This window comes from Theropithecus gelada, chromosome 16, assembly GCF_003255815.1.
Source record: "Theropithecus gelada isolate Dixy chromosome 16, Tgel_1.0, whole genome shotgun sequence".
Taxonomy (NCBI): domain Eukaryota; kingdom Metazoa; phylum Chordata; class Mammalia; order Primates; family Cercopithecidae; genus Theropithecus; species Theropithecus gelada.
This window is the reverse complement of record NC_037684.1, coordinates 48714706-48742575: the sequence shown is the minus strand read 5'-3', so window position 1 is coordinate 48742575 and position 27870 is coordinate 48714706. Positions and strand designations below refer to the sequence as shown.

Below are 27870 nucleotides of genomic sequence, written 5' to 3'. Positions count from 1 at the left end.
TTTTGAGACGGAGTCTCGCTCTGTCGCCCGGGCTGGAGTGCAGTGGCCGGATCTCAGCTCACTGCAAGCTCCGCCTCCCGGGTTTACGCCATTCTCCTGCCTCAGCCTCCCAAGTAACTGGGACTACAGGCGCTCGCCATCTCGCCCGGCTAGTTTTTTGTATTTTTTAGTAGAGACGGGGTTTCACCATGTTCGCCAGGATGGTCTCGATCTTCTGACCTCGTGATCCACCCGTCTCGGCCTCCCAAAGTGCTGGGATTACAGGCTTGAGCCACCGCGCCCGGCCCCGGCCTATTTTTTTAAATTTAATATTGGCTGGTCGTGGTGCCTCACACCTGGAATCCCAGCACTTTGGGAGGCCAAGGCAGGTGGATCATTTGAGCTCAGGAGTTCAAGACTAGCCTGGGAAATATGGCAAAACCTCATTTCTACAAAAATTACAAAATGATGAGCGGGGCATGATGGCATGAGCCTATAGGAGGCTACTTAGCTACCCAGCTACTTAGGAGGTTAAAATGGGAGGATCACCTGAGCCTAGGAGTTCAAGGCTACATTGAGCCATGATTGCAGCACTAAACTCCAGCACACGCAGTAGAATGAGGCCCTGTCTCAAAAACAATTTTTAGGTTTTTTGGGTTTTTTCGGGCTTTTTTTTGAGACAGAGTTTTGCCCTTGTTGCCCAGGCTGGAGTACAGTGACGTGATCTCGGCTCACTGCAACCTCCACCTCCTTCATTCAAGCAATTCTCCTCCCTCAGCCTCCCAAGTAGCTGGGATTACATCACCCACTACCATGCTCAGCTAATTTTTTGTATTTTTAGTAGAGACAGGGTTTCATCATGTTGGCTAAACTGGTCTTAAACTCCTAACCTCAGGTGATCCACCTGCCTCGGCCTCTAAAAGTGCTGGGATTATAGGCGTGAGCAACTGCACCTGGCCATCAAAACCAAATTTTTTAAAATTTTAATATTTTTGGGATTTTTTTTGAGACAGAGCCTTACTGTGTCGCCCAGGCTGAGTGCAGTGACATGATCTCCACTCACTGCAAACTCTGCCACCTGGGTTCAGGAGATTCTCCTGCCTCAGCCTCCTGAGTAGGTGGGATTACAGGCACGTGCCACCACGCCTGGCTAATTTTTTGTATTTTTAGTGGAGACATGCCTGTAATCTCAGCACTTTGGGAGGCTGAGGTGGGCAGATCACTTGAGCCCAGGAGTTTGAGACCTGTAGGAGGCGGCTCCTGAGTTGAGTGGTGAAGGACAGAGAGGAGCCAGCTAAAGATGGGGAAGGCAAGGAGAGGAGGCATTCGAGCCCAAAGGAGTAGTCTACACACAGTAAACGAGTTATAGAGCTATTCGAGAAACTGTAAATAGTTCAAAAGAGCGGGGACAAAGAATTCAAAAGGTGGTTAGGCTAAGAGTTGAGGCCACTTGTAGAAGATATTTACAACTTTTAGAAAAAGGGGTTGAGGCTGGAGTTTTCATCAGGGGCCAGCCATGGAGGGACATATGGGGCATGCTGAGGACTTTGGACCTTATCTGTGACCTCCATCCCCTTCTTTTTGTGTTTTAGGAAGTCCGCTCTGGTTCCAATGTAGAGGGGACCAGGATGATTGGAGGGGACAAGGATGATTAGTTAGCAGGTTAGAGCAGCCACCCAAGAAGGATGGTGGCATGGGTTAGGTCAGGTGACGGAAATGGGGCCAGGAGGCCGGGCGCAGTGGCTCCTGTAATCCCAGCACTTTGGGAGACTGAAGTGGGAGGACTGTTTGCGGCCAGGAATTCAAGACCAGCCTGGGCAACATGGCGAAACCCCATCTCTACAAAAAATACAAAAATTAGCCACATGTGGTGCTGCACACTTGTAGTCCCAGCCATTCTCAGGGGCTTAGGTGGAAGGATCACCTGAGCCCAGGGAAGGTTGAGGATGCAGTGAGGCAAGATTGTCCCACTGTAATCCTGCCTGGGAAACAGCGTGAGGCTATGAGAAAAGAAAGAAGAGAAGAGAAGAGAAGAGAAGAGAAGAGAAGAGAAGAGAAGAGAAGAGAAGAGAAGAGAAGAGAAGAGAAGAGAAGAGAAGAGAAAGAAAGAGAGAGAGAGAGAGAGAGAGAGAGAGAGGGAGGGAGGGAGGGAGAAAGGAAGGAAGGAAGGAAGGAAGGAAGGAAGGAAGGAAGGAAGGAAGGAAGGAGAAAGAAAAAAGAGAGAAGGAAGAAGGGGAAGGGAGGAAGGGAAGGAAGGAAGGAAAAGAAAGAGAAAGAAAAGGGAGGGAAGGAGGGAGGGAAGGAAGGAGTGGGGGAAGGAAGGAAGGAAAAGAAACAAAGAAAGAAAAAGAAAGAAGAGAAAAGAAAAGAAAAAAAAGAGGAAGAAAGAAGGCCAAGTGCAGTGGCTCACGCCTGTAATCCCAGCACTTTGGGCAGCCGAGGCAGGTGGATCACCTGAGGTCAGGAGTTCGAGACCAGCCTGGCCAACACGGTGAAACCTCGTCTCTACCAAAAAATACACAAATTAGGGGCCGGGTGCGGTGGCTCATGCCTGTAATCCCAGCACTTTGGGAGGCCGAGGCAAGTGGATCACCTGAGATTGGGAGTTCGGAATCAGCCTGACCAAAATGGAGAAACCCCGTTTCTACTAAATATAAAAAATTAGCCAGGCATGGTGGTGCATGCCTGTAATCCCAGCTACTCAGGAGGCTGAAGCAGGAGAATCGCTTGAATCCAGGAGGCAGAGATTGTGGTGAAGCGGGGTCAAGCCATTGCACTCCAGCCTGGGCAACAAGAGTGAAACTGCGTCCCAAAAAATAATAATAATAATACACAAATTAGCTGGGTGTGATGGCGGGCACCTGCAATCCCAGCTACTTGGGAGGCTGAGGCAGGAGAATCACTTGAACCCAGGAGGCAGAAGTTGCAGTGAGCTGAGATTGTGCCATTGCACTCCAGCCTGGGCAACAGAGCAGGACTCTGTCTGACAGAGAGAGAGAGAGAGAAAGATAAAGAGAGAGAGAGGAAGGAAAGAAGGGAAAGAAAGGAAGAAAGGAGAAGAGAGGAAGAGAGAGAGAAAGAAAGAAAAAGAAAGAAAGAGGGAGGGAGGGAAGGAAGGAAGGGAGGGAGGGAGGGAGGGAGGAAGGAAGGAAGGAAAAGGTGGCCAGGATGTTGAAGAGGGGTCACAGCACTTGGTCTCATTGGTAAGCTCAGCATCAGAGGGAACACTGGAAGCCTGAGAAGAGTACACAGCCTTGGCTCACAACTTAAGTGAAGGAAATTCCAGATGAGAACCTCCAAGATCAATTGGGCAAGGGAGCATAGAATTTCAAATGCCCAATTTTAGGCTGTCACTGGCTGTTACTGGGTACCTAGTGCTTTCCCACTAAAGAGAAGCTTGGAAATATGGGCTCAGGATGACCCTGAGAGGGTCTTGAGCCAGGTTTTAAGGGAGGGAGACTTACTGTCAGGCCGGGTTTGTATCCAAGGTTAGGTAAATTTCAGGGCAATGTCCAGATTTTACCTGCAGGTGGCAGCCCCGTAACTCACTGAAAACAAAGCCTGAAGCCCTTTCCGACGACTAAAAACCCCCAAGGAAAACAGAGACTTTTTTGGTAATTTTGTGCATTATGAAGCTACTGATGTAGTCGGTTTGTAATTAGCAAGTTTCCCTACAGTGACAACAGGTTTTCATACCAGGGTGTGACTTTCACTTTACAACTTGCCTCTTGTTCCAATTTCTTTCCATTATTTAACACTAGCCATACACATATTCAAAACACTGCTGCCTCTAATATGTTTTTTTCTCGGTGTAGAATGAGCTTGGGCAATGTTGTCTCAAGTTTCTGAGTCTGTGTCTGTGAGAAAAAAAATTTATCAAAAAGACAATATAACAAATGTTGACTTCAAAAAAAAAAGTCACCCACGAGCCTACCATTTTAACACATATTATTTTTACATTTAAATGTTCCCTTCCAAATCTGGTTCCCATGCATATGCTTTTACACGGACATACTCAATGTCTGTTTTTATCAATGCTGTATTTTAAAAGGAAATACATAACTTTTTTTTTTTCCTGTTCTCTTAGGCATCTACTCTTTTCTGAGATCTCACCCACTTCCTTAGCTTTAAATATCACCATGGCACAGAAAAGCAGCTACATTTCAGTCTCTGGTCAGCCTGTATTATTCATTCATCTGTCCATCCATTTATTCACTGCATGCACTGTGCTGGGTACCGGGAATACAAATGTGAAAAAGTGGCCCTGTCTGTTTGGGAGCTTGTAGACCACTGTGGGGAGAAGTGCTGGGGGAGAATGGGTGAATGATTCATGATGCAATGAAATTGGAGGTATGGTGGGAATTTTTTTTTTTTTTTTTTTTTTTTTTTGAGACAGGGTCTTGTTCTGTCACCCAGGCTGAATGCAGTGACACAATCATGCCTCACTGTAGCCGCCACCTCCCAGGCTCAGATGATCCTCCTACCTCAGCCTCCTGAGTAGCTCCCAGCTACAGGTGTTCACCACCCTGCCCAGTTAATTTTTGTATTTTTAGTAGAGGTGGGGTTTTACCACATTGCCCAGGTTGGTCTTGAACTCCTGTGCTCAACTGATCCACCCACCTCCACCTCCTAAAGTGAGATGTGAGCCACCGTGCCCAACCTACTGTGGAAATTTTGAAGAAGAAAACTAACTTAGGGACCTAGAGGAAGGGGAGAAGGCCGACTGAACAGAGGAAATTGCATGTGTAAAGATATGGACACTCAAAGGATCATGGTACCTTCCGGAAACCACAAGTGGGTTAGTATTGGTGGAGTGTGTGTTGCTGGAGACTGAGAAGGTGGCACTGGCTGGAAGGGCCAGATCTTTAAGGGCCTTGTAAGGGACTTGAGACAGTAGGTGGTAAATGTCTTAGTTCCAATTGGTTTTCTACTCTGCAGCCAGAGTGACGAAATATGTGGAAGATAAATATTTGACCATGGCCAGCTTCTGCTTCAGTATTCCATAGAGTCAAGTCTCAAGTCTTTAGCAATAATGGAAAGGTAGGCGCAGTGGCTCATGCCTGTAACCCCAGCACTTTAGGATGCTGAGGTGGGAGGATCAAGAGTTCAAGACCAGGCTAGCAACAAAGTGAGACTCCTCTTTTCTACAAAAAATAAAAAAATTAGTCTGGGCACGGTGGCTCATGCCTGTAATCCCAGCACTGTGGGAGGCCAATGTGTGTGGATCACCTGAAGTCAGGAGTTTGAGACCAGCCTGGGCAACATGGTGATACACCATCTCTACTGAAAATATGAAAATTATCCGGGCATGGTAGCAGGCGCCTGTAGTCCCAGCTACTGGGGAGATTGAGGCAGGAGAATTGCTTCAACCTGGGAGGTGGAGGTTGCAGTGAGCCAAGATGGTGCCACTCCATTCCAGCCTGGGTGACAGCAAGACTCTGTCTCAAACAACAACAACAACAACAAAAATTAGTCGGGCATGGTGATGGTGCATGCCTATGGTCCCAGCTACATGGGAGGAGGTTTTTTTGGTTTTTTTTTTTGAGACGGAGTCTTGCTCTGTCGCCCAGGCTAGAGTGCGGTGGCACGATCTTGGCTCACTGCAAGCTCTGCCTCCTGGGTTCACACCATTCTCCTGCCTCAGCCTCCCCAGTAGCTGGGACTACAGGCGCCCGCCACCATGCCTGGCTAATTTTTTGTATTTTTAGTAGAGACAGGGTTTCACTGTGTTAGCCACGATGGTCTCAATCTCCTGACCTTGTGATCCACCCTCCTTGGCCTCCCAAAGTGCTGGGATTACAGGCGTGAGCCACTGCGCCCAGCCGAGGATTGTTTGAGTTCAGGAGGTTGAGGCTGGCTGCAGTGAGTTGTGATCACACTACTGTACTTCAGCCTGGGCAACACAGCAAGATCCTATCTCAAAAAAAAAAAAGAAAGAAAGAAAAGCAAAGGCCCTTCATGAGCCTCTTCAGCTGCTTCACCCATATGCCACATCCTTCCTTGTCCCAGCTATTGGCTTCCTTTTGTCCTTGCTTACTGTCTGGCCTTCACACTTGCTGCTCCTTTCTTCCTCTTAGGCTAACCAGGGTCTCAGCTTAAAGTCCACTTCCTCTGCCTTCCCTCATAGTGGATGAGGTCAGGTCCCCTGCTGTACGCTCCCAAAGTCACCAGCACTATCCTGGTCAAATTCTCAGAGACATGTCTTCTCCTTCAGGCTGCAGACTCTGTGAAAGGTTGTCCTCCTCTCTAGAGAGTAGATGCTTTAGGCTGGGCGTGGTGGCTCACACTTGTAATCCTAGCACTTTGGGAGGCCAAGGCGGGCAGACTGCCTGAGCCCAGGAGTGTCACCAACCTAAGCAACATGGTGATACCTGTCTCTACTAAAAACACAAAAATTGAGCCAGGCGTGGTGGTGTGTGCCTGTTGTCCCGGGTACTGGGGGGCTGAGGCAGGAGGATCTCTTGAGGCTAGGAGGTTGAGGTTGCAGTGAGCCCTGATCGTGCCACTGCACTCCAGCCTGGGCAACAGAGTGAGACCCTGTCTCAATAAATACACAAATACATATACACATATATACATATATAACACAAAAAATTAGCTGGGCATGGCGGCACATGCCTGTAGTCCTGGCTACTCGGGAGGCTCAGGTGGGAGTATTACCTGAGCCTGGGAAGTCAAGGCTGCAGTGAGCTGAGGTCACTCACTCCAGCCTGGGTGACAAGAGTGAGACCCTGTCTCAAAAACAATAAAACAAACAAAGACAGTAGAAGCTTAGTTAATATTAGTGAAGAAAAGGAATGAATCCATCAAGCTTTTCTTTTCTTTTCTTTTCTTTTCTTTTTTTGAGACAGAGTCTAGCTCTGTCACCCAGGTTGGAGTACAGTGGCATGATCTTGGCTCACTGCAACCTCTGCCTTCTGGGTTCAAGCGATTCTCCTGCCTCAGCCTCCTGAGTAGCTGGGATTATAGGCACGTGCCACCACGCCCAGCTAATTTTTGTATTTTTAGTAGAGATGAGGTTTCACCATGTTGGCCAGGCTGGTCTCGAACTCCTGACTTCAAGTGATCCACCTGCCTTGGCCTCCCAAAATGCTGGGATTACAGGCGAGAACCACTGCGCCTGGCTTATCAAGCTTTTCAACAGCATACTGGATATTTCCACCTGCATGTCTCCTGGAATGCTGAATTCTGCATTTCCAAAAATGAGTCATCATCATATTGGGGCTCAGAGAATGATACCCCAAAGTATGCTCCTCTGGCATTCTGAGCACTTTTGAATGAAAGAAAATTGGAAGGACTTACAAGCTGCCTCAGAACCAAGGACTTTTTAAACTCTCGTTTCACCACCCCACGTGCATGCAGGGGCTGAAAGTTCCCTTAACTGACCAAGAAACCAAAAGAAATTCAATTGTGTACTTCTTTGGGAGCACATATACTAAAATTGGAATGATACAGAGATTAGCATAGCCCCTGAGCAAGAAGACATGCAAATTTGTGAAGGAATCCATTTAAAAAAAAAAAAAAAAGAGCGGGTATGGTGGCTCACATCTGTAATCCCAGCAGTTTGGGAGGCCAAGGCGGGCGGATCACCTGAGGTCGGGAGTTCGAGACCAGCCTGACCAACAGGAGAAGCCCCATCTTTACTAAAAATAAAAAATTAGCCAGGCGTGGTGGCACATGCCTGTAATCCCAGCTACTCAGGAGGCTGAGGCAGGAGCATCACTTGAACCTGGGAGGCGGAGGTTGCGGTGAGCCAAGATCGCGCCATTGCACTCCAGCCTGGGCAACAAGAGCGAAACTCCATCTCAAAAAAAAATAGATGCAACTGTCTTAAAATTTCCTCCCTAGGACTCTCATCAAATAACCAGGAAATATTAACTACCAGAGAAGAGACAATACTAAAAGTTGTCACCACATACAAAGTTGTTACCACATGCAAACAGACTTTTCGTCTATTCTCCTGAGGACAGCTGAGATTATCTAGGAGACTTTATCTGCATAGTAAGACAACCTTCAGGAAGGTGCACCTCACCTTCCTGAAATTTGTCACAACCTCCAGCTCCCAGAGCTCAGAGGAACTTTGTCCTAGGCCATTGTCTGGGCTCATTCCTTTTACCTAAAAATCACTGACTACCTCGCAGTATTGCCGACCTCCCCTCATCTCCCTCTCCTCTATAAAGATGGTGCTCTTTAAGCTTCAGTCACCTGGCTCTTCTCTGAGTCTCATATTCTGTATGGCAACCATGCACACTGCATGTCAGTAAATTTGTATGTGCCTTTTCCTGTTAATCTATTTCCAGTTTATTTCAGCAGACTCAAACTGTAAGAGGGGAAGGGAAAAATTCCCTTCACCCCTACAATCATCTCCTCACCTGCCCTTCCCTGTTCTCTGTGCCTGCCCCCTCCAGTCAGCTATGCCTCTTGACTGGCAAATTTCTGTGTTCTGCCCGTTACCCAGGCCCACTCAAAACAAAAAACTGCAACTCTTCCCTCACGTCTTCCTCTCTGCTTAGCAGCCAAGTCCCTCCCTTCCATTTCTATTTTTTTCTGGCTGCTATTTTAGAACAAAGTGGCATAGTGGGGGAAAAAACATGGATTTTAGAACAAGACAGGCCTTAGTCCAAATCGTAGGTCTACTATATTTTGGTTTCCTTGGGTAAATTACTAACCTCTCTAAGGCTTAGTTTCCAAGTCTATAAAATGGGCATATTGCCCACCCTGTGGAGGTGCTATGATTTAAGTATGCATCAAGTGGTAAATAGAGGGTCCTTTTGTTATTTTCACCTCATATCAGACATCTCCTGCTCACAAACCTTCAGAGGTTGCCCATCACTTGACTATGACACCTGAGCTATAGATTTTGCATTTTGGCCCTCTCTCTCATTACTCTTCCCCCCAGTTCCTGGGCTCAGACTAATCAAAAACATTGGTTGATGGCCAGGAGTGGTGGCTCACACCTGTAATCCTAGCAGTTTGGGAGGCCGAGGCAGGTGGATCACTTGAGGTCAGGAGTCGTAGACCAGCCTGGCCAACATGGCGAAACCCCGTCTCTACTAAAAATACAAAAATTAGCCGGGTGTGGTGGTGGGCTGCTGTAATCTCAGTTACTTGAGAGGCTGAGGTGGGAGAAGGTGGAGCTTGCAGTGAGCCAAGATTGCGTGCCATTGCACTCCAGCCTGGGCAACAAGAGCGAAACTCCGTCTCAAAAAAAAAAAAGTGACTGATTCCATTACTCTTTCCTCTTTCCTCCCCGTTTTCACTTTGCCGTTCAAACCAAATCCTTCTTGATTAGTTCATCACCAAGTACTGGCTCCCTCCTCAGCCATCTCTATGTGTAGTTCAGTGGCACTTGGGGCCAAACTACCTGTCTTACAGATTAGGCAACTCCAGATTACAAAGCACTGAAAGCAGGGGCTTTATCTGGTTGGCCTTTTACCCTCCAGAGCCCCTTGCACACAAGTGATGCTCAATAAATACTTGGTGAAAGAACAATTCATTTTCTGTGTTTCAATGGGCTTGTTTTCTCTATAGAATCAGATGCTTGGTTATTGTCATCTCAGCGCTATTTTGTTGGCTTCCAGAAGGCACATTAACACTAGGTGTGTTCTGTTCTATCCTTTAATTGGAAGAGCTTTGGGAACTGAAAAACAAGAATTATTTCTCCAAGCCTCATCTTCTGCCACTCCCCCGTACTCACCGGCCTCATACAGGAATTGAACTACTTAGCATTGCACAGAACACGACTTTCTCTTTCACGCCTCCGTTCCTCTGTACTTAGCCTCTGTACTTACGTCCCATTCCCTTTCCCTGAAATGCCCTTACTCTGGCTTCTCTGCCTGGCAAATTCCTACTCATCCTCCAAGACTCAGCTCAGACATCGCCGCATCACGTCTGTGAAGGCTCTTCTGCAATGGGCAGTGTAGCAGTCCCTCCTCCATCCTTTTAGCTTCCTCAGCAACTCCAAATAATTATAACAGTACTTATGGCATTATTTGTTAATTTTTCTTCGACTTCCCTAGACAGTGAATTCCTTAAGGGCCAAGATTTCTGTTCTATACCCAGCACAGTGTTCAGTCTCTATTAGGCACACGATTCAATCAATGAGCAAACAAACTCACCAATCATTCCACACTGCAGAGTTTGTACGGACCGGATTCTCAAACACTTCAAGACCTGGTCCTCTATGTGGAGCGCTTCATGCTGGAAGATCTCTTCCTCCCCTCAGCCCTTATCCATCCAACTGCCTCGGTTTGGTAGAAGAGGAAAAGAAAGTGATTAGACGGGGGAAGAGTCCTTCAGGGCCAAGTTGTCATTTACCTGTTCTGGCACTGAGAGGGTTACGGCGACCCGGGGGCGGAGCCGTGCCAAGGCCACCTGCTGCGGGGCGGTCTGGCGCATGCGCCCTGGCAGCTAGCTGGTCCCCACCTGCGGGGGCCCGGCCGAGAAGGAGCGCCTGCGCTCTGGGCCTTTTCCGCTGGGGGAAGTCTCGCGGGGGCGGAGCGGGGCGGGGCCTCGTGGAGAAGTTCTCGCGGGATACCGACGGGGAGCGGAAGCGAGGAGGCACTACTGCTTCGGCGACCGGGCGGCGGCGGCGTTTGTGTCAGAGCCTGTGGCTGTGCCTGTGTCTGTGGCGGTGACGGCGGCGGGAGCAAGCGCTGCCCTCGCGGAGCAGCCTCTGGGTCGCAGGCCGCTCGCAGCGTTGTGGAGGGCCGGGCCGGACGCTGAGCGGAGCAGCTGCGCCACGGTGAGTGCAGGAGGCTGCGCTCGGCGCGGCTCTGGTGCCTCTTCCTCTCCGGTCTGCAGCGGGAGTGGGCCCCGGGGGAACCGGGACCGGCCCCGGGTTTCGGGTCGGGGCGGCGAGGCTTGGGACGTGGAGCGGAATCCCCGGGGCTCCGGACTCTACGTTTCCCCTTTTGGGGCGCTTCCTTCCTGGGGACCGTCCTCCTCCGGCTCTCGGCTCTGGGCAGTCCGGGAGTCCAGGGGAAGAGGTCGGGGCTCCCTGGCGAAGTCCCCTGCCTTCATCGGGAGGGTTTGCACGGAAGATGCCCGGGAAGCCCAGGCGGGCAGAACGCCGGCTGAGTCAGTCCGCCCGAGCCCGGTGGCGGGGGACTTGGTGTGGGTTGCAGCTGTGGTGATTGATGTGCTTTCGACCTGCACGGCAACCACGTCACCATCTCTTGGCGTCTTTGGGCTTAATTTTGTGCGGGAATCTACCTTGGGGTAGAACGCTTGCTGCTGGAGCCGGGGGAGATACCTTTATTCTGACACTTAAAAAAAAAAAAAAAAAACTATTTGAAAAATGTTTGTCAAGAAAAATTCAGTAGCAGCAGGTTGGACTGCACCGAGGAAGGATTGCGGCGAGAGCGGGCGCTGGTAATTTTCATTTGCAGCGCGCCGTCTCTGTGATTGTAAGCCACATGTGAGTTATGGCTTGTTTAGAAAGTTTTTCAAGGCTAGCTTCAAACGCTATGAAAGTGCGGTTTGCAGGGGAGTGAAGTGCACTTGAGGTCTGTCTCCTCTTGATGTTGTTTACTTTCAGAAATGTCAGACACATGAGAGAAATTAGCATTAGTCTCTTTTGGCTTTCTTACCTCTCTTTCACTTAGTACTTCTCCAGTTATGTCCTTCCTTCTCTACTTCTGTCCATTCCACTAGGGACACGAAATGCTTGTGTAATGCAAGTCATTTGTCCCTTCCTCCCCCCATCACCCCCTTTTTTTTTTCTCTTATCTACTTCCCCTTCCTCCTTGTAGTCCCCACTCTGGCGTAATTTTTCGAGGTTTCTTCCCTTTCGTGCTGTTCGTTTTCTCTCATTTCAATATTACATCTTTTTTCTCGGGAAGAGACTCTTTCCTGCTTTCGTTCCTTTCCTTTTGCGCGTTCCCTGCAGTCAGCCAGAAGGGTTGCTAGAGAGCTGTGGGAGGCTGAAGTCCCCTCTCTGAGAACAGGGAGGCTCAAAAGATTGAATTAATCCCTAAGAAATCAATCCTGCCACTAGGTCACAAGTGTGGTTTGCTTGTGTTATTTTTGTCTTTTAGTCTTTTTCTTTTAAGATTATGCTTTTGTGCCTGTTTATGCCTTCTTCTAGTATGTCTTTATAATAGTAAGGAAGATTGGGTCGGCTCAGGGCTTACGTGACTTTTTTTTTTTTTTTTTAAAGGCAGAGTTTCGCTCTGTCTAGGCTGGAGTGCAATGGTGTGATCTCGGCTCACTGCAACCTCCACCTCCTGGGTTAAAGTGATTGTCCTGCCTCAGCCCCCTGAGTAGCTGGGATCATAGGCGCTCACCACCACACCCAGCTAATTTTGTATTTTTAGTAGAGATGGGGGTTTCACTATGTTGTCCAGGCTGGTCCTGAACTCCCAACCTCAGGTGATCCACCTGCCTTGGCCTCCCAAAGTGTTGGGATTACAGGCGTGGGTCACTGTGCCTGGCCAGAGTTAATTCTTATAATCAGCTTTCTCCTACTAAACACAAGCATTTATTTATTTATTTATTTATTTTATTTTATTTTTTTGAGACGGAGTCTTGCTCTGTCGCCCAGGCTGGAGTGCAGTGGTGCTATTTTGGCTCACTGCAGCCTCTACCTCCTGGGTTCAAGCGATTATCCTGCGTCACCCTCCCAAGTAGCTGGGATTACAGGTGCTCGCCACCAAGCCTGGCTAGTTTTTGTACTTTTGTACAGACAGAGTTTCACCATGTTGGCCGGGCTGGTCTCGAACTCCTGACCTCAAGTGATCTGCCCACCTCAGCCTTGGGATTACAGACGTGAGCCACTGTGCCCGGCATAAACTCAAACATTTAAATGTTTGAGGCACTTTACTCCGTCAGCAAGTTACTCAGATTTGAGAGGCTTGCTGGGTTTTAAATACTACTGGTTGATGGTACTTAGAGATTCTTCTCAGTAATTGCTGTTATCACGTCGCAAGTTGTGCATCAGAGTTCTAATTGTTACACATACAACAGAAGAGGAATGGATTTTGGAGAAATGAAGTGGTACAGAATAGAGAGTCACCATGCCCTCCGGAGAGAAATTAATACTTATTTGCTTAATTCAGAGGAACTGTCCACCATTACTGAACGGCTTTTGAAAGTCTTTTTTTTTTTTTTGGTCAAAGTTGCCTTTTTCCTAGTGGTACCAAGTGAATATGCATTATTTTCTTTTTTTTTTTGAGACGGAGTCTTGCTCAGTCGCCCAGGCTGGACTGCAGTGGCGCCATCTTGGCTTACTGCAAGCTCCGCCTCCCGGGTTCACGCTATTCTCCTGCCTCAGCCTCCCAAGTAGCTGGGACTACAGGCGCCCGCCCCCACCCCCGGCTAATTTTTGCATTTTTAGTAGAGACGGGGTTTCACCGTGTTAGCCAGGATGGTCTCGATCTCCTGACCTCGTGATCCGCCCGCCTCGGCCTCCCAAAGTGCTAGGATTACAGGCGTGAGCCACTGCGCCGGTGCATTATTTTCTTTCTTTCTTCCTTTTTTTTTTTTTTTTGAGACAGATTCTCGCTCTTGTTGCCCAGGCTAGAGTGCAATGGCACGATCTCGGGTCACCGCAACTTCCGCCTCCTGGGTTCAAGCAATTCTCCTGCCTCAGCCTCCCAAGTAGCTGGGATTACAGACATGCGCCACCACGCCTGGCTAATTGCGTATTTTTAGTAGAGACAGGATTTCTCCATGTTGGTCAGGCCGGTCTCGAACTCCCGACCTCAGGTGATCCATTCACCTCAGCCTTCCAAAGTGCTGGAATTACAGGTGTGAGCCACCGCACCCTGCCAGTATGCATTATTTTCATTTCATGCAAGGACATTGTAGTGCGTTATCTGGAATGCAAATTTTAAAATCTGGTTAAGGCATCCTTACGGTATAGCAATGATGTAAAATTTAGTATCCATAAAAATCACTGGGGGATCTTTTTAAAATTAGGTTCTGGTAGAACTCCAGGATGTACCCCACAGTGAATCAGTCTCTGAATGGGCAGATTTTGATACAGATGGTCTAAGGATCAAAACTGTTGTTACTGAATGTAGCCGTAAATAATAAGACCGCTGTGTGGTTTTAAGTTATTCAAGCTAAAATTACATTTTTCTGTGTGTACACAAAGTGAGTATTTAGAATAGCCTAATGGAATGAGTGACTATAAGCATGATTCATTTTTACATGTGTAAATTTTTTAGCATTCTTAGTACTGTGATGTAGAGTGATTTAACTTGAAATTTATACTTAATGGGTCATTAATTTGCCTACCAGAGAATTCTTCTGAGTCTGTAGACTCAGACTACAGATTTTCCAACTTTACAGTGGTGTGAAAGCAGTAGCACTCAGTAAAAACTGTACTTCTAGTATCCATATAACTGTTTTGTTTTTCACTCTCAGTACAGTAAAGTACAGGAGATATTCATCACTTTGTTATAGAATGGGCTTTGTGTTAGATGATTTTGCTCAACTGTAGGCTGATGTGTTTGGAGCACTTTTTTTTTTTTTTTTTTGAGACAGAGTCTTGCTCTGTCGCTCAGGCTGGAGTACAGTGGCCGGATCTAGGCTCACTGCAAGCTCCGCCTCCCGGATTTACGCCATTCTCCTGCCTCAGCCTCTCGAGTAGCTGGGACCACAGGCGCCAGCCACCTCGCCCGGCTAGTTTTTTTGTATTTTTTCCTAGAGACGGGGTTTCACTGTGTTAGCCAGATGGTCTCGATCTCCTGACCTCGTGATCCGCCCGTCTCAGCCTCCCAAAGTGCTGGGATTACAGACTTGAGCCACCGCGCCCGGCTTTGGAGCACATTTAAGGTAAGGTAGGCTAGGCTAAGCTATGGTGTTTGGTAGGTTAGGTGTATTAAAATGCATTTTCAGTGTTAACGATATTTTCTTTTCTTTCTTTTTTTTTTTTTTTTTGAGACAGAGTCTTGCTCTGTCGCCCAGGCCCGGAGTGCAGTGGCCGGATCTCAGCTCACTGCAAGCTCCGCCTCCTGGGTTTACGCCATTCTCCTGCCTCAGCCTCTCGAGTAGCTGGGACTACAGGCGCCCGCCATCTTGCCCGGCTAGTTTTTTGTATTTTTTAGTAGAGACGGGGTTTCAGCGTGTTAGCCAGGATAGTCTTGATCTCCTGACCTCGTGATCCGCCCGTCTCGGCCTCCCAAAGTGCTGGGATTACAGGCTTGAGCCACCGCGCCCGGCGTTGGAGCACATTTAAGGTAAGGTAGGCTAGGCTAAGCTATGGTGTTTGGTAGGTTAGGGGTATTAAAATGCATTTTCAGTGTTAACGATATTTTCTTTTCTTTCTTTCTTTCTTTTTTTTTTTTTTTGAGACAGAGTCTTGCTCTGTCGCCCAGGCTGGAGTGCAGTGGCCGGATCTCAGCTCACTGCAAGCTCCGCCTCCCGGGTTTACGCCATTCTCCTGCCTCAGCCTCTCGAGTAGCTGGGACTACAGGCGCCCGCCATCTTGCCTGGCTAGTTTTTTGTATTTTTTAGTAGAGACGGGGTTTCACTGTGTTAGCCAGGATAGTCTCGATCTCCTGATCTCGTGATCCGCCTGTCTCGGCCTCCCAAAGTGCTGGGATTGCAGGCTTGAGCCACCGCGCCCGGCGATATTTTCAACTTATGATGGCTTCATCAGGATGTCTGCCTATGCAGATGGACGCTCCAGATTTACTTTAGAACATGTAGGCTAGTATTTGAAAATACTAGTTAATACTAGTATTAACTAGTACTGAAAATAATATAAACTAGACTGAAAATACTAGTTAAGGTCTCTAGCTTATACGAGATTATAATAATAAAATCATCACAGCCCACACTATAGTGGATAATTAGTTAACTCAGTCTTTTGGAGAGAGCCAGAGACTTCTGCCAAGCAGTTTACAACCATTATCTTTTTTAATTATCAAGATGACTTTATAAGATAGTTGCTGCTATTATTCCCGTTTTCCAGTTGAGGGATACTAGGGATTACAGAATGTGAGTTATTTCTCCAGTGTCCCCTCATTAGTAAGTGGAAAAGTTACATTTGAATCCAAGTCTAACTCCAGAGCGTCAGTAAACTTTTTGGTTTGTGTTCTAACTACAAAAGTAACATATGCCTATTGTGAGAATAATGAAAATACAATTGAGGTATATCATGCAGAAAGTAAAAGTGTTCTGTGATCTGGCTAGCAGAGATAAGCATTGTTAGCCTTTTTTTTTTTAAGCACATACTGATATATTATTTTGCCTTACAGAAATAGGATAAACTATAATTTTTCTGCAGCTTTAAAAATTTGAGGAGAATGGCTTGAACCTAGGAGGTGGAGGTTGCTTTGAGCAGAGATCACACCACTGCAGTCTAGCCTGGGCGACAGAGCAAGACTCCAGTCTCAAAAAAAAAAAACAAACCAAAATCGATAACATATCGTGGTGTTTATGTAGATACTCCATACACAAGCTCATGGATATTGATCAAGGGTGTGTGTGTATATGTGTATGTTGCACATTGTGTTTTGTCTCATTATTTCAGTGAGATAAATCTGGGAAGTGGAACTGCTTGGTCAAGAATATGTATTGGTCGGGCACAGTGGCTCATGCCTGTCACCCCAGAACTTTGGGAGGCTGAGGTGGGCGGATCTCTTCGGGTTGGAGACCAGGCTGGCCAACGTGGTGAAACCCCATCTCTATTTGAAAATACAAACATTAAAAACACATACACACACACAAAAAGAAAATACAAAAATTATGTGGTGGTGACACACCTGGAATCCCATCTACTTGGGAGGCTGAGGCAGGAGAATCGCTTGAACCCAGGAGGCGGAGGTTGCAGTGAGATGAGATCACGCCACTGCATTCCAGCCTGGGCAACAGAGCGAGACACTGTCTCAAAAGAAAAAAGGGAGCATGAGGCCGAGTGTGGTGGTATACATGTAATCCCAGCACTTTGAGAGGCCAAGGCCAGTGGATCACCTGCAGTCAGGAGTTCGAGATCAGTCTAGCCAACATAGCGAAAGCCCGTCTCTACTAACAATACAAAAATTAGTCAGGCATGGTGGTGTACGCCTACAGTCCCAACTACTTGGGAGGCTGAGGCAGGGGAATTGCTGGAACTCAGGAGGCAGAGATTGCAGTGAGCTGAGATTGTGCCATGGCACTCCAGCCTGGGTGACAGAGCGAGATTCCATCTCAAAAAAAGGAGTATGTATTTACAAAAATTAGCCAGGTGTGGTGGCACACACCTGTAGTCGCAGCTCCTTGGGAAGCTGAGGTGGGAGGATGGCATGAGCCTGGGAGGTCAAGGCTGCAGTGAGCCAAGATGGCACCCACCACACTCCAGACTGGGTGACAGAGCAAGACCCTGTCTCAAAAAAAAAGGGTGTGTATGAATATTTCAAAATTGTTGGTCAGGGCTGGGCACGGTGGCTCATGCCTGTAATCCCAGCATTTTGGGAGGCCAAGGCGGGCGGATCACAAGGTCAGGAGATCAAGACCATACCGGCTAACACGGTGAAACCACATCTCTACTAAAAATACCAAAAAAATTACCTGAACCTTTAGTGGCAGGCACCTGTAGTCCCAGCTACTCGGGAGGCTGAGGCAGAAGAATGGCAGGAACCTGGGAGGTGGAGTTTGCAGTGAGCCAAGATCGCGTCACTACACTCCAGCCTGGGCGACAGAGCGAGACTCTGTCTCAAAAAAATAAATAAATAAATAAATTGTTGGTCGGGCATGGTGGCTCATGCCTGTAATCTCAGCACTTTGGGAGGCCAAGGCGAGTGGATCACAAGGTCAGGAGTTTAAGACCAGCCTGACAAACATGGTGAAACCCCGTCTCTACTAAAAATACAAAAGTTAGCCGATTGTGGTTGTGGGGGCCTGTAATCCCAGCTACTCAGGAGGCTGAGGCAGGAGAATGGCTTGAACCTGGGAGATGGAGGTTGCGGTGAGCCAAGATCGCGCCACTGCATTCCAGCCTGGGTGACAAAGCGAGACACTGTCTCAAAAAAAAAAAAAAATTGTCAAAGCCAGGTGTGGTGGCTCACACCTGGAATCCCAGATCCCAGCACTTGGGGAGGCTGAGATGGGGAGGATCACTTGAGGCCAGGAGTTTGAGATCAGCTTGGGCAACATGGTGAGACCCGGTCACTACAAAAAAAAAAAAAATGAGCCAGGCATGGTGGTGTGCACATGTACTTGGGAGGCTAAGGCAGGAGGATGGCTTGAGCCAAGAAGTTTGAGGCTGAAATGAACCATGATTGCACCACTGCACTTCAGCCTGGGCAATAGAGCGAGACTCTGTCTCAAATAATATAAGTAAATAGGCCGGGCACAGTGGCTCATGCCTGTAATCTCAGCACTTTGGGAGGGTGAGATGGGTGAATCACCTGAGGTCAGGAGTTCAAGACCAGCCTGGGCAACATGGCGAAACCCTGTCTCTACTAAAAATACAAAAATTAGCTGGTCATGGTTACAGGCACTTGTAATGCCAGCTACTTGGGAGGCTGAGGCAGGAGAATTGCTTGAACCCAGGATGTGGAGGTTGCAGTGAGCAGAGATCACACCACTGAACTCCAGCCTGGGGGATAGAGCAAGACTGTGTCTCTGAAAAAGAAATAAATAAAAATAAATAAAAATTGTCAATAGATTACCAAATAACTCACCAAAAAGATTGAGCTGAGCTCATTAATTCCTTGCTGTAGTGTGGGTTCTGTGGTGATTTTATTGTTATAATGTAACACCAGGCCACATTGTCAGTAACTTCTCAAAATGTTGGATGAATGGACACCTGGTAGGGTAAAAAGTCTGCCTGGTGCGGTGGCTCATACCTGTAATCCCAGCACTTTGGGAGGCCAAGGCAGGCAGATCTGTTGAACTTAGGCGTTTGAGACCAGCCTGGGCAGCATAGGGAGACCCTATCTCTACAAAAAGAATGAGCAGGGTGTGGTGGCTGGTGTCTGTAGTCCCCACTAAGGAGGCTGAGGTGGGAGGATCCCTTGAGCCCAGGAGGTGGAGGTTGCGGTGAGCCAAGATCACACTACTGCACTCCAGCCTTTGCTGCAGAGTGAGACCCTGTCTGAAAAAATAAAGTCTGTTTACTCAAAGTATTGCAGATTGGATATTATAAATCTTTTTAAAATTTGCCAATTAGTATATGAGTATATGAAAGAACTCTGTTTTAATTTGCATTTCTTTTCGTGTGTTTTAAATAGAGTAACATTTTAAATTTCTTTTGAAGGCTGGGCGCAGTGGCTCATGCCTATAATCCCAGCACTTTGGGAGGCTGAGGTGGGAGTTTGAGACCAGCCTGGCCAACATGGCGAAACCCAATCTCTACTAAAAATACCAAAATTAGCCAGGCATGGTGGTGCACACCTGTAGTCCCAGCTACTTGGAAGGCTGAGGCAGGAGAATTGCTTGAGCCTGGGAGGCAGAGGTTGCAGTGAGCTGAGATCCTGACACTGCAGTCCAGCCTGAGCGACAGCTAGATGCTGTCTCAAAAAAAAAAATAAATAAAAATAAATAAATTTATTTTGAGTCATTATTACATGTCAGGCTCTATCCAAAGCATTTAATGTATATTATCTATGTTGTCTAATTTAATCCTCAGTGGCTCTCATATGGTAGATATTATTCTCATTCTACAGATGAGAAAACTGGAACTTGTTTCACAACTTTGCCCAAAACTGTAGCTGTAAGTGTGAGGGGCCTGCCTCTAGACACCATGAAGATGCAACACTAAGCTATACTGGACTGGGGTCATGTATTTTATTTTCTGTGAATTTGGGGAAGAAGAGAGTTAAATGGAAGAAAGAAAAAAAACTTACAAATACTTTTAGGATAGTAGTTTTTTGGATACAGTTGATATTGTTTGAAATGAATGATTAAAGCTGTACTTACCCTTCTTAAAATTCACTGCTTGGGATGGGCTGGTAATAGTTTTGAGGTTACTCTCATTAGGCTTCAGTGTATAGTACACTACACCCCATTTTCTTGGGAAATGAACAGCAACATCTACTCTGTTAAAATCATTATACATTGTGTCTGCTTTCAGATTTCTTCCTTTTAGTAATTAGTGTTGTGTATGTGTTAGAATTTTTTTCTGTCTTTACTGAAACACACCCTTTGGAATTCCTTTAGCGAATACACTCTTTTGGGTGGATAACCTAATAAGCTTTCCTCTTCGAGTTTTCGGTTTTTTAATTCAGCACAGCCTTGGAAGTAGGGATTTAATTTTCTGTCAAGCTCTGCATCTCACAAAGCAATAGTTACTCAAAACACGATTTTCAAGAAGGTTATTCTTTTTAAGCTTTCAGCAGATGAGTTGAGTAGCAGTAGGAAAGCAGGTATGGAAAACTGTCTTGATTTTTTGGTACTGCTATTGAATAACATTGCAGCTGTCTTAAATCCTGAATGACACAGAAGCTTATGGCTGGTCTTACTACATAGCACCTTGATAGTGACAGGGCTTTTCGTTTCTATCTGATTTCTGTTTTTCTTTTTTTTTTTTTTTTTTTTGAGACAGAGTCTCGCGCTGTGTCACCCAGGCTGGAGTGCAGTGGCGCGATCTCGGCTCACTGCAAGCTCCGCCTCTCAGGTTCACGCCATTCTCCTGCCTCAGCCTCTGAGTAGCTGGGACTACAGGCGCCCGCCACCACGCCCGGCTAGTTTTTTGTATTTTTAGTAGAGACGGGGTTTCACCATGTTAGCCAGGATGGTCTCGATCTCCTGACCTCGTGATCCACCCGCCTCGGCCTCCCAAAGTGCTGGGATTACAGGCTTGAGCCACCGCGCCCGGCCTGATTTCTGTTTTTCAAAAATAAAACTCCTTATTTTTTTCCTATCATTTTAAGTATTCTTCAGCTTCCTATCACTAATACGTAGTCTCAGCAATAGAGACCAGTTAAAATAAACAGGCTGAGGAAAATGTTGATAGCATGTAGGAGAGATTTGGGAGCATTTGTTAAAAGTAAACATAGGGCTGGGCATGGTGGCTCACTCTCCCTTGTAACCCCAGCACTTTGGGAGGCCGAGGCAGGCAGATTGCTTGAGGCCAGGAGTTTGAGACCAGCCTGGGTCTTAAAAGGTAGATATTATTCTCGTTTTACATATGAGAAAACCGGAGCTTGTTTCAAAAGTTTGCCCAAAATTGTAGCTGTTAGTGTGAGGGGCCTGCCTCTAGAGACCGTGCAAATTCAACACTAAGCTATACTGGACTGGTCTCACATAGTGAGACCCTGTCTCTACAAAAAGTAGAAAAAGTAGCCGGGCATAGTGGCCCACACCTGTAGGTCCAGCTACTTGGGAAGCGGAGGCGTGAGGATTGCTTGAGCCAAGGAGTAAGCCATGACATGCCACTGCACTTGTGCCTGGACAACAGAGTAAGACCCTGTCTCAAAAAAAAAAAAAGAAAAGAAAAAGTAAAAGTAGATACACAGGGAACTAGCCAAGTAAAAAATAGAACACTAAGCAGTTACTAATGCTGGGGAAAATTGAAGGATTGTACAAAAAAGTATCATTGGGTCAGGCACAGCCACTGATGCCTGTAATCCCAGCACCTGGGGAGGCCAAGGTGGGCGGATCACTTGAGGCGCCAGGAGTTCAAGACCAGCCTAGCCAACATGGCGAAACCCCGTCTCTACTAAAAATATCAAAAGTAGCCAGGCTTGTTGGCATGTGCCTGTAGTCCCAGCTACAGGCCAAGGTAGGAGGATCGCTTGAACCTGGGAGGTGGAGGTTGCAATGAGCCGAGATTATGCCACTGCACTCCAGCCTGGGCAATCTTAGACTCTATCAAAAAAAAAAAAAAAAAAAAAAAAGTATGATTGGTTTTAGTGCATTATTTAAATTATCAGTGAGTAAGTATATCATGATATACTACTGATTAAACCAGAATATGTGATATTATTGGTATAGGGCAGGGGGAAACTAAATCTTCACCTTGCAGACAATAGATAATGGCTGGAATAAATTAAGAAAGCAGTAAAAGCACATTCTTTAGAAATACTGTATCCATTTTGTGCATTGACCACAAAATTAAAAAACAGAAAAATACTCTAAATACAAAGAGAAAGCAAAAAACAAAATTGAGAGTGATCGCCTGTGGGTGTTGGTAGGGAGCTGCTCTTTTTCATAAGCCTTTTAAAACTCTGACTTTTAAAATTATGTACATGGGTTAGTTTGATCAAAATAACTACAGAGAGTGTAAGTGAAGGGCATTTAAGGATACACAAAAATAAATACTCTCAGATCAACCTCTGCATTTTTTAATATTTGCTGGGATTCTTTCTTTACTTCCCCTGTTACAGCCAGCGGCGCCACATGGAATATCTTAGGTATGGCCTGAAGGAATAAACATTGATTTGGTTTATTAGTTACCTGCAGCAGAATGTTTGGCTTTCAGAATTTGACTGAAGGACTCATTATCAGACGATTTATTTTCTTTTTGATAATACTTATCTCGGTCTAATCTTAATATTCCCCACTGGCTCACTCCTTGGTCCATTTGCAGCTATGCTTGATTAGTGCCCCAATTGTCAACTTTAGAACAAAGGAATAATAATCACTTGTGCCCCTCAAATGAGCTACTAGGTCATAATTATCCAAGAAAGGTGTCACTATAAATAATCTGTCCCAGTTCTGTTGTTTTCTGCTTTTTAGCAAGTATGAAAACAGTGACCGAGCTAACCAGAACAAGGCTTTATTTTTCTTTAGTTATCCACAGATCTAGGTTGTGTCCTATATTCATGGCTGGAGACGCTTCACTACACCAGTGATTGTACTACTGCCAGTTCATCATCACCTGATACAGTATCTCAGGGTTCTCACAGAATCTTTTACCTGCAACATGCGGTTTGCATCAGTTTTATACTCTGCTTGCTCTAAGAAGCTGTGTGCAAGGTGACTGAGAGAGAGACTTCACTTTAACTTTCTTTGGGCACCATCTCCCTGCACTTTCTTCCCCAAACAAGATAGTTGGCAGCTCAGATTCTGAAAAAGGGATTCCTTTCAAGTGTAGATTAGGACTTCAGCTCTGCTCCTTAGGTTAGTTAGAAATAATGTGGAGCTATTTCTGGAGTGCTGAGCCTTGGTCATTTATTTCATTCCTGGTGGGGACCCCAGAGTCTTGGGGATCTGCAGGGGAAAGAGCCTTATGCAAGAGCGTCATCCCCACTATTTCCACCGTACGCGGCTTGGAGCTGTGATCTTTCTCTGGTTACCTGAACTTGCCGATCACAACATGGGAGTGCTGGGGGAAAGCCGCCAGTGCTTGTAGCAGTAAATGGATTGAAAAAGCAGTTCCTACATTTACTTACTCCTGCTCTCCTGGGAGCAGACCATGGTTTAGTTTCGAGAAGAGTGCACCAGCTCGAGACCAAAGAGTCTTGCTTTGCTTGCTCTTGACTGTGGAGTAGGGAAGCCAGCTTGCTCTTGACTGTGGAGTAGGGAAGACCAGAAGGGAAGGTGGGGGGAAGGGAGGGAGACAGGCCTGTTTAACCGAGAAGAGACAGGTGCCATCCCCAGGGTGAGGCCATCCTTTCAGTGGACCGTATTTGGTGCTGGAGAAGAGCCTGTGAGGAGTGAAGGAGGAAAGGCGGAGACTGAGCGGGACTCCAGCCGGTTCCTGCACGCAGTGCACACCCAGCGGGAAGGAAGAGGAAGTGTGTTCAGGAATAGCTCAGGCAGCTGTGCCATTGGCCGACAGGCCTGTCAGTCGCCTGGGGGCTGAGGCTGAAAAGAGGAAGAAGTGGGGGGGGGGGGGCCGGTGCCGGGAGGGGGGGGGGGGGGGCGGAGCCAGGCCGAGCCGGGGGGCGTGGGGGCTGGGACAGCAGGCCGATTGGCAGGGCGGGGTTGCCTTCAGTCCTGGCCACTTCTCTTAATCGTCCCTCTCCTGCTTCAGGGTGGCATTGTGTGTCCCAGAGTGCCGGAGCGAGTCCCAGAAGAGAGGCGAGGCTAAGCCCAGAGCGCTGGGTTGCTTCAGCAGGGAAGACTCCCTTCCCCCTGCTTCAGGCTGCTGAGCACTGAGCAGCGCTCAGAATGGAAGCCATCGCCAAATATGACTTCAAAGCTACTGCAGACGACGAGCTGAGCTTCAAAAGGGGGGACATCCTCAAGGTAAGTGCTGATGCCGAGCACAATGCTGAGATCGCTCTCCTTGTGCTCACTCACCTTCTTTCGCCCTGATTACACACAAAGAAGCTGTGTTTTTCATTGTAGACTTTCAACATTTACCATCATATTTGATCTGGAGAGCTTGAGATAGATGCTGAGTAGAATATTAAATATGACTTAAGTGAGTTGGTGTGATGTGTGGTCTTTAACTGCCTTTGTGTGAATGCTTCAAGTATTTGTTTGTCTGTTGATACTGGTAATATTTCAAGTAAAGTCAAAATAGTGTGATTGTAGAAAGGAAGTATATGAGTAGATTGATTTGCCCTGTAGAGTTTTATTTTAAAAATAGCATTTTTTTAAAAAGACCTAGACTTGAAGTATTTATGTAAAAGCATTCAGTTAGTCTTATATAGCCAAAAGATTTTGCTTTCTAGAATATGATTTTGGTAGGTTAGAAATTAATTTTCCCAATTTAGAGAGGTTGTTAGAAGTGCATACCAAAACTCATTAAAGAACCTCAGTGTATTTTTATTCTTTGTGAAAAAACAAATGGAGTTCAAAATAATAAGGTGCAACCTGCTATTGTACAAGTCAGATTTCCACTTTCTTAAAAGAAACTTGAGGAGCAATTACCCCATATTAAACTCTAATTGCACGAAAACAAACCTGCTGACAGTTTAAAAATCAGCTTCTATACCGTGTGCAGCTTATTTTGAGCCCCACTATTTATGTGAGGATTCGCTCTCCCCCAGCACATGTTAATTATGTTGTTTACCCAATTGACGGGAGCAGTTTGCCCTTTTGGATGTGTAATTTATTTTAACGAGGATGAGTGTTATCAAAGAGTATGTTAATTTTAAAGGAGGAAAGTCTGAAGCTTAGTGTTTGAGTGTTTCCTGTGTCTCAAGTTTTGACATTTTTCCTTCAGAGCCTTAGACTGATTGTTGGAATTTGCTACCTCATTTGTTTACTACTCCTGAATAAAATTCTTAGAGTTTTGTAAAGAGAAAGCAAGTGGAGATGTAGAAATACAGTTCTTTTTTTTTTTTTTTTTTGAGACGGAGTCTCGCTCTGTGGCCCAGGCTGGAGTGCAGTGGCCAGATCTCAGCTCACTGCAAGCTCCGCCTCCCGGGTTCACGCCATTCTCCTGCCTCAGCCTCCCCAGCAGCTGGGACTACAGGCGCCCGCCACCTCGCCCGGCTAGTTTTTTGTATTTTTTAGTAGAGATGGGGTTTCACCGTGTCAGCCAGGATGGTCTCGATCTCCTGACCTCGTGATCCGCCCGTCTCGGCCTCCCAAAGTGCTGGGATTACAGGCTTGAGCCACCGCGCCCGGCCAGAAATACAGTTCTTTATAAAAGGACGTGCAGTTTTTTTACTTTTAAGTTATGTGGACTTATTGATAGTCTCTATTTTGCCCTCATTGCCCAAAGTGTAGAGTTCTACTCTGAAGTTAACTGCCCAGGAATTTCTTAATGTTAGAAACATAGGTTGAGCCTCATAGAAGGTGATGCTGCAGAGCCGGTTAAAGAGAAGAAGGCTCTGTGTCTGTGTGTTCATTTCAAAGCTGTGTTTGTGGCTTTTCGGGGGTATTCTCAAAGTCAGCACTCAATTGTCAGGAAGCAGAAGGAACCAGCTCTAGGTTTCTATTTTCTTGGACTAGAGAAAATATGCCCAGCTAGAGATCAGGGCAAAGTTAACGTAGACTACAAAATTGCTCAGTTTTCATTGGTGTATGGGAGAGGAAATTTGATGTTTCTGTGGGTGATTACTGTTTTCCGCAGATAACCTACTTGCGATGGTATAAGACAGGCTACTTGGCCGGGCGCGGTGGCTCAAGCCTGTAATCCCAGCACTTTGGGAGGCCGAGATGGGCGGATCACGAGGTCAGGAGATCGAGACCATCCTGGCTAACACGGTGAAACCCCGTCTCTACTAAAAATACAAAAAAAAACTAGCCGGGCGAGGTGGCGGGCGCCTGTAGTCCCAGCTACTCGGGAGGCTGAGGCAGGAGAATGGCGTGAACCCGGGAGGCAGAGCTTGCAGTGAGCTGAGATCCGGCCACTGTACTCCAGCCTGGGCGGCAGAGCAAGACTCCGTCTCAAAAAAAAAAAAAAAAAAAGACAGGCTACTCAAATGCTGCCATTTATAACCTGTACAAAAACCCTTTTGGGCCAGTATTTTTTGTTTGTGATATAAACTTAGATTTCATAAGTTTATCTTAGAAACTTGAACCTAGAAGGCTGGTAGTTCATATTTTTCTCCAAATCTGTCCCATTGCACATTAAGCACTGAAGCAACAAATTAAAACAAAACTGGGGACATACGGTCTCTTTTTAAGAATTTTTTTTTTTTTTTTTTTTTTTGAGACGGACTCTCGCTCTGTCACCCAGGCTGGAGTGTGGTGGTAAGATCTGGGCTCACTGCAGGCTTCACCTCCCAGGTTCACACCATTCTCTTGCCTCAGCCTCCCAAGTAGCTGGGACTACAGGCGCCTGCCACCACGCCCAGCTAATTTTTTGTATTTTTAGTGGAGACGGGGTTTCTCTGTGTTAGCCAGGATGGTCTCGAGCTCCTGACCTCGGGATCTGCCCTCCTCGGCCTCCCAGAGTGCTGGGATTACAGGCGTGAGCCACCGCACCCAGCCTCTTTTTAAGAATTTTTAAACAAGAACTTTCCCTGATTTCTGTCTTTGAAGTTTGTCCTAGACCTAGACCATGAACATTTTATAAATTCTTTAACTTAAATTAGTAAACTCAGGAACAAGTGTAAAAACCTTCTCTCCCATCCTTTTATTAGGGAAGAAGATACTGTTTAACGATCCCTCAGAAATTTTTATTATAGAGGAGAAAGTAAATCAGAATATTCACGTTCACTTTCAGATTTTCTTTGAGGAGACAGAAAAATACATATATGTGGTTCTTTTCAATTTGGTAGATAACTGAGATATGAAGTCATAATGCCATTATTGCTTTTGAACTGTGGCCATTAGCTGTTTGTTGGTAATGTTGTGGCTTTACTCCAAAAGAAAAAAAAAAGAGTGACGATACAGTAGTTGCCCTTTGTCTCATAACTGTGTGAAATGGCTGGGTGAAGAGGAGGAACATGCTTTCTTAAAAGCTATTAGTTAAAAAAACAGAGTTTTTCTCATTTGATTCTTCCTTTGGATAGCTTTGATTTGGTAAGTCTTGAGGGTATTAATTGTAAGCCAAAACATGTTTTAAAAGTTGCTGGAATAGCATTGACCAATTTAACTTTCATTGAAATAGGCATATATATGCATGCCTCTAGATAAAGGAGATGTGCATATGGATATTGAATAAGTTTCATTTCAAGATAATGAAATAGGCACTTAGCCTTCACCCTCTGACTATAGTTCAGAAGGATCACATCTTCTCGTGTCTTGGAGTTCCTGGTTAACTTTTAGTTAAAAATGGTGACTCCTTTCCTCCAGCACACCCCTTCCCTACTTTCTGTCTACACATTGACTTGTTACTGTCCTGAGAAAAAGAGGAAAAAATAAAAGCATTTTCCTAAAATAGAGTTGAATGGTTCAATATGTCTGCCTTTGTTTCTCTCTCTTACAAAAGCTTGTGTTTTTCTTGGCTAGGGGAGGGAGAGGACACTGAGATGTAAAATAGAAGGAATTGCCCTTCCTCTGTAGGTTTCAGGCCTGGTGTGGTTGGAATAAATCAGAATTCCTCCCACCATTGTAGGGCAGACTTGAGACAGTCCCGGAGGTTCTCCACTGACAAGACCCCTAAATAGTCTACACTAGAGCACATAAAACTGGATGAGCTTACCTAGGAGCTGCAGCTGCCATTTAGGG

General features: G+C 46.3%; 1 protein-coding gene and 1 non-coding gene across 6 annotated transcripts in view; both read left to right on the top strand.

Annotated features, from left to right (window-relative positions):
* The first annotated feature begins 7391 nt into the window (after nt 1-7391).
* LOC112610428 lies at nt 7392-7493 on the top strand. Its single transcript, XR_003116336.1, has one exon. It is a non-coding gene; the product is annotated as a U6 spliceosomal RNA (small nuclear RNA).
* A 3000-nt stretch (nt 7494-10493) lies between these two features.
* Nucleotides 10494-27870, top strand: part of GRB2 (growth factor receptor bound protein 2) — an 86760-nt gene continuing 69383 nt past the window's right edge. For 4 of the 5 annotated variants that reach the window (XM_025361047.1, XM_025361044.1, XM_025361045.1 and 1 more), the window contains exons 1-2: nt 10494-10723; nt 23831-24045. In XM_025361047.1, coding sequence (XP_025216832.1) covers nt 23968-24045 — 78 coding nt within the window. In that variant the 5' untranslated portion in view covers nt 10494-10723; nt 23831-23967. The other variant, XM_025361046.1, reaches the window with a different exon arrangement.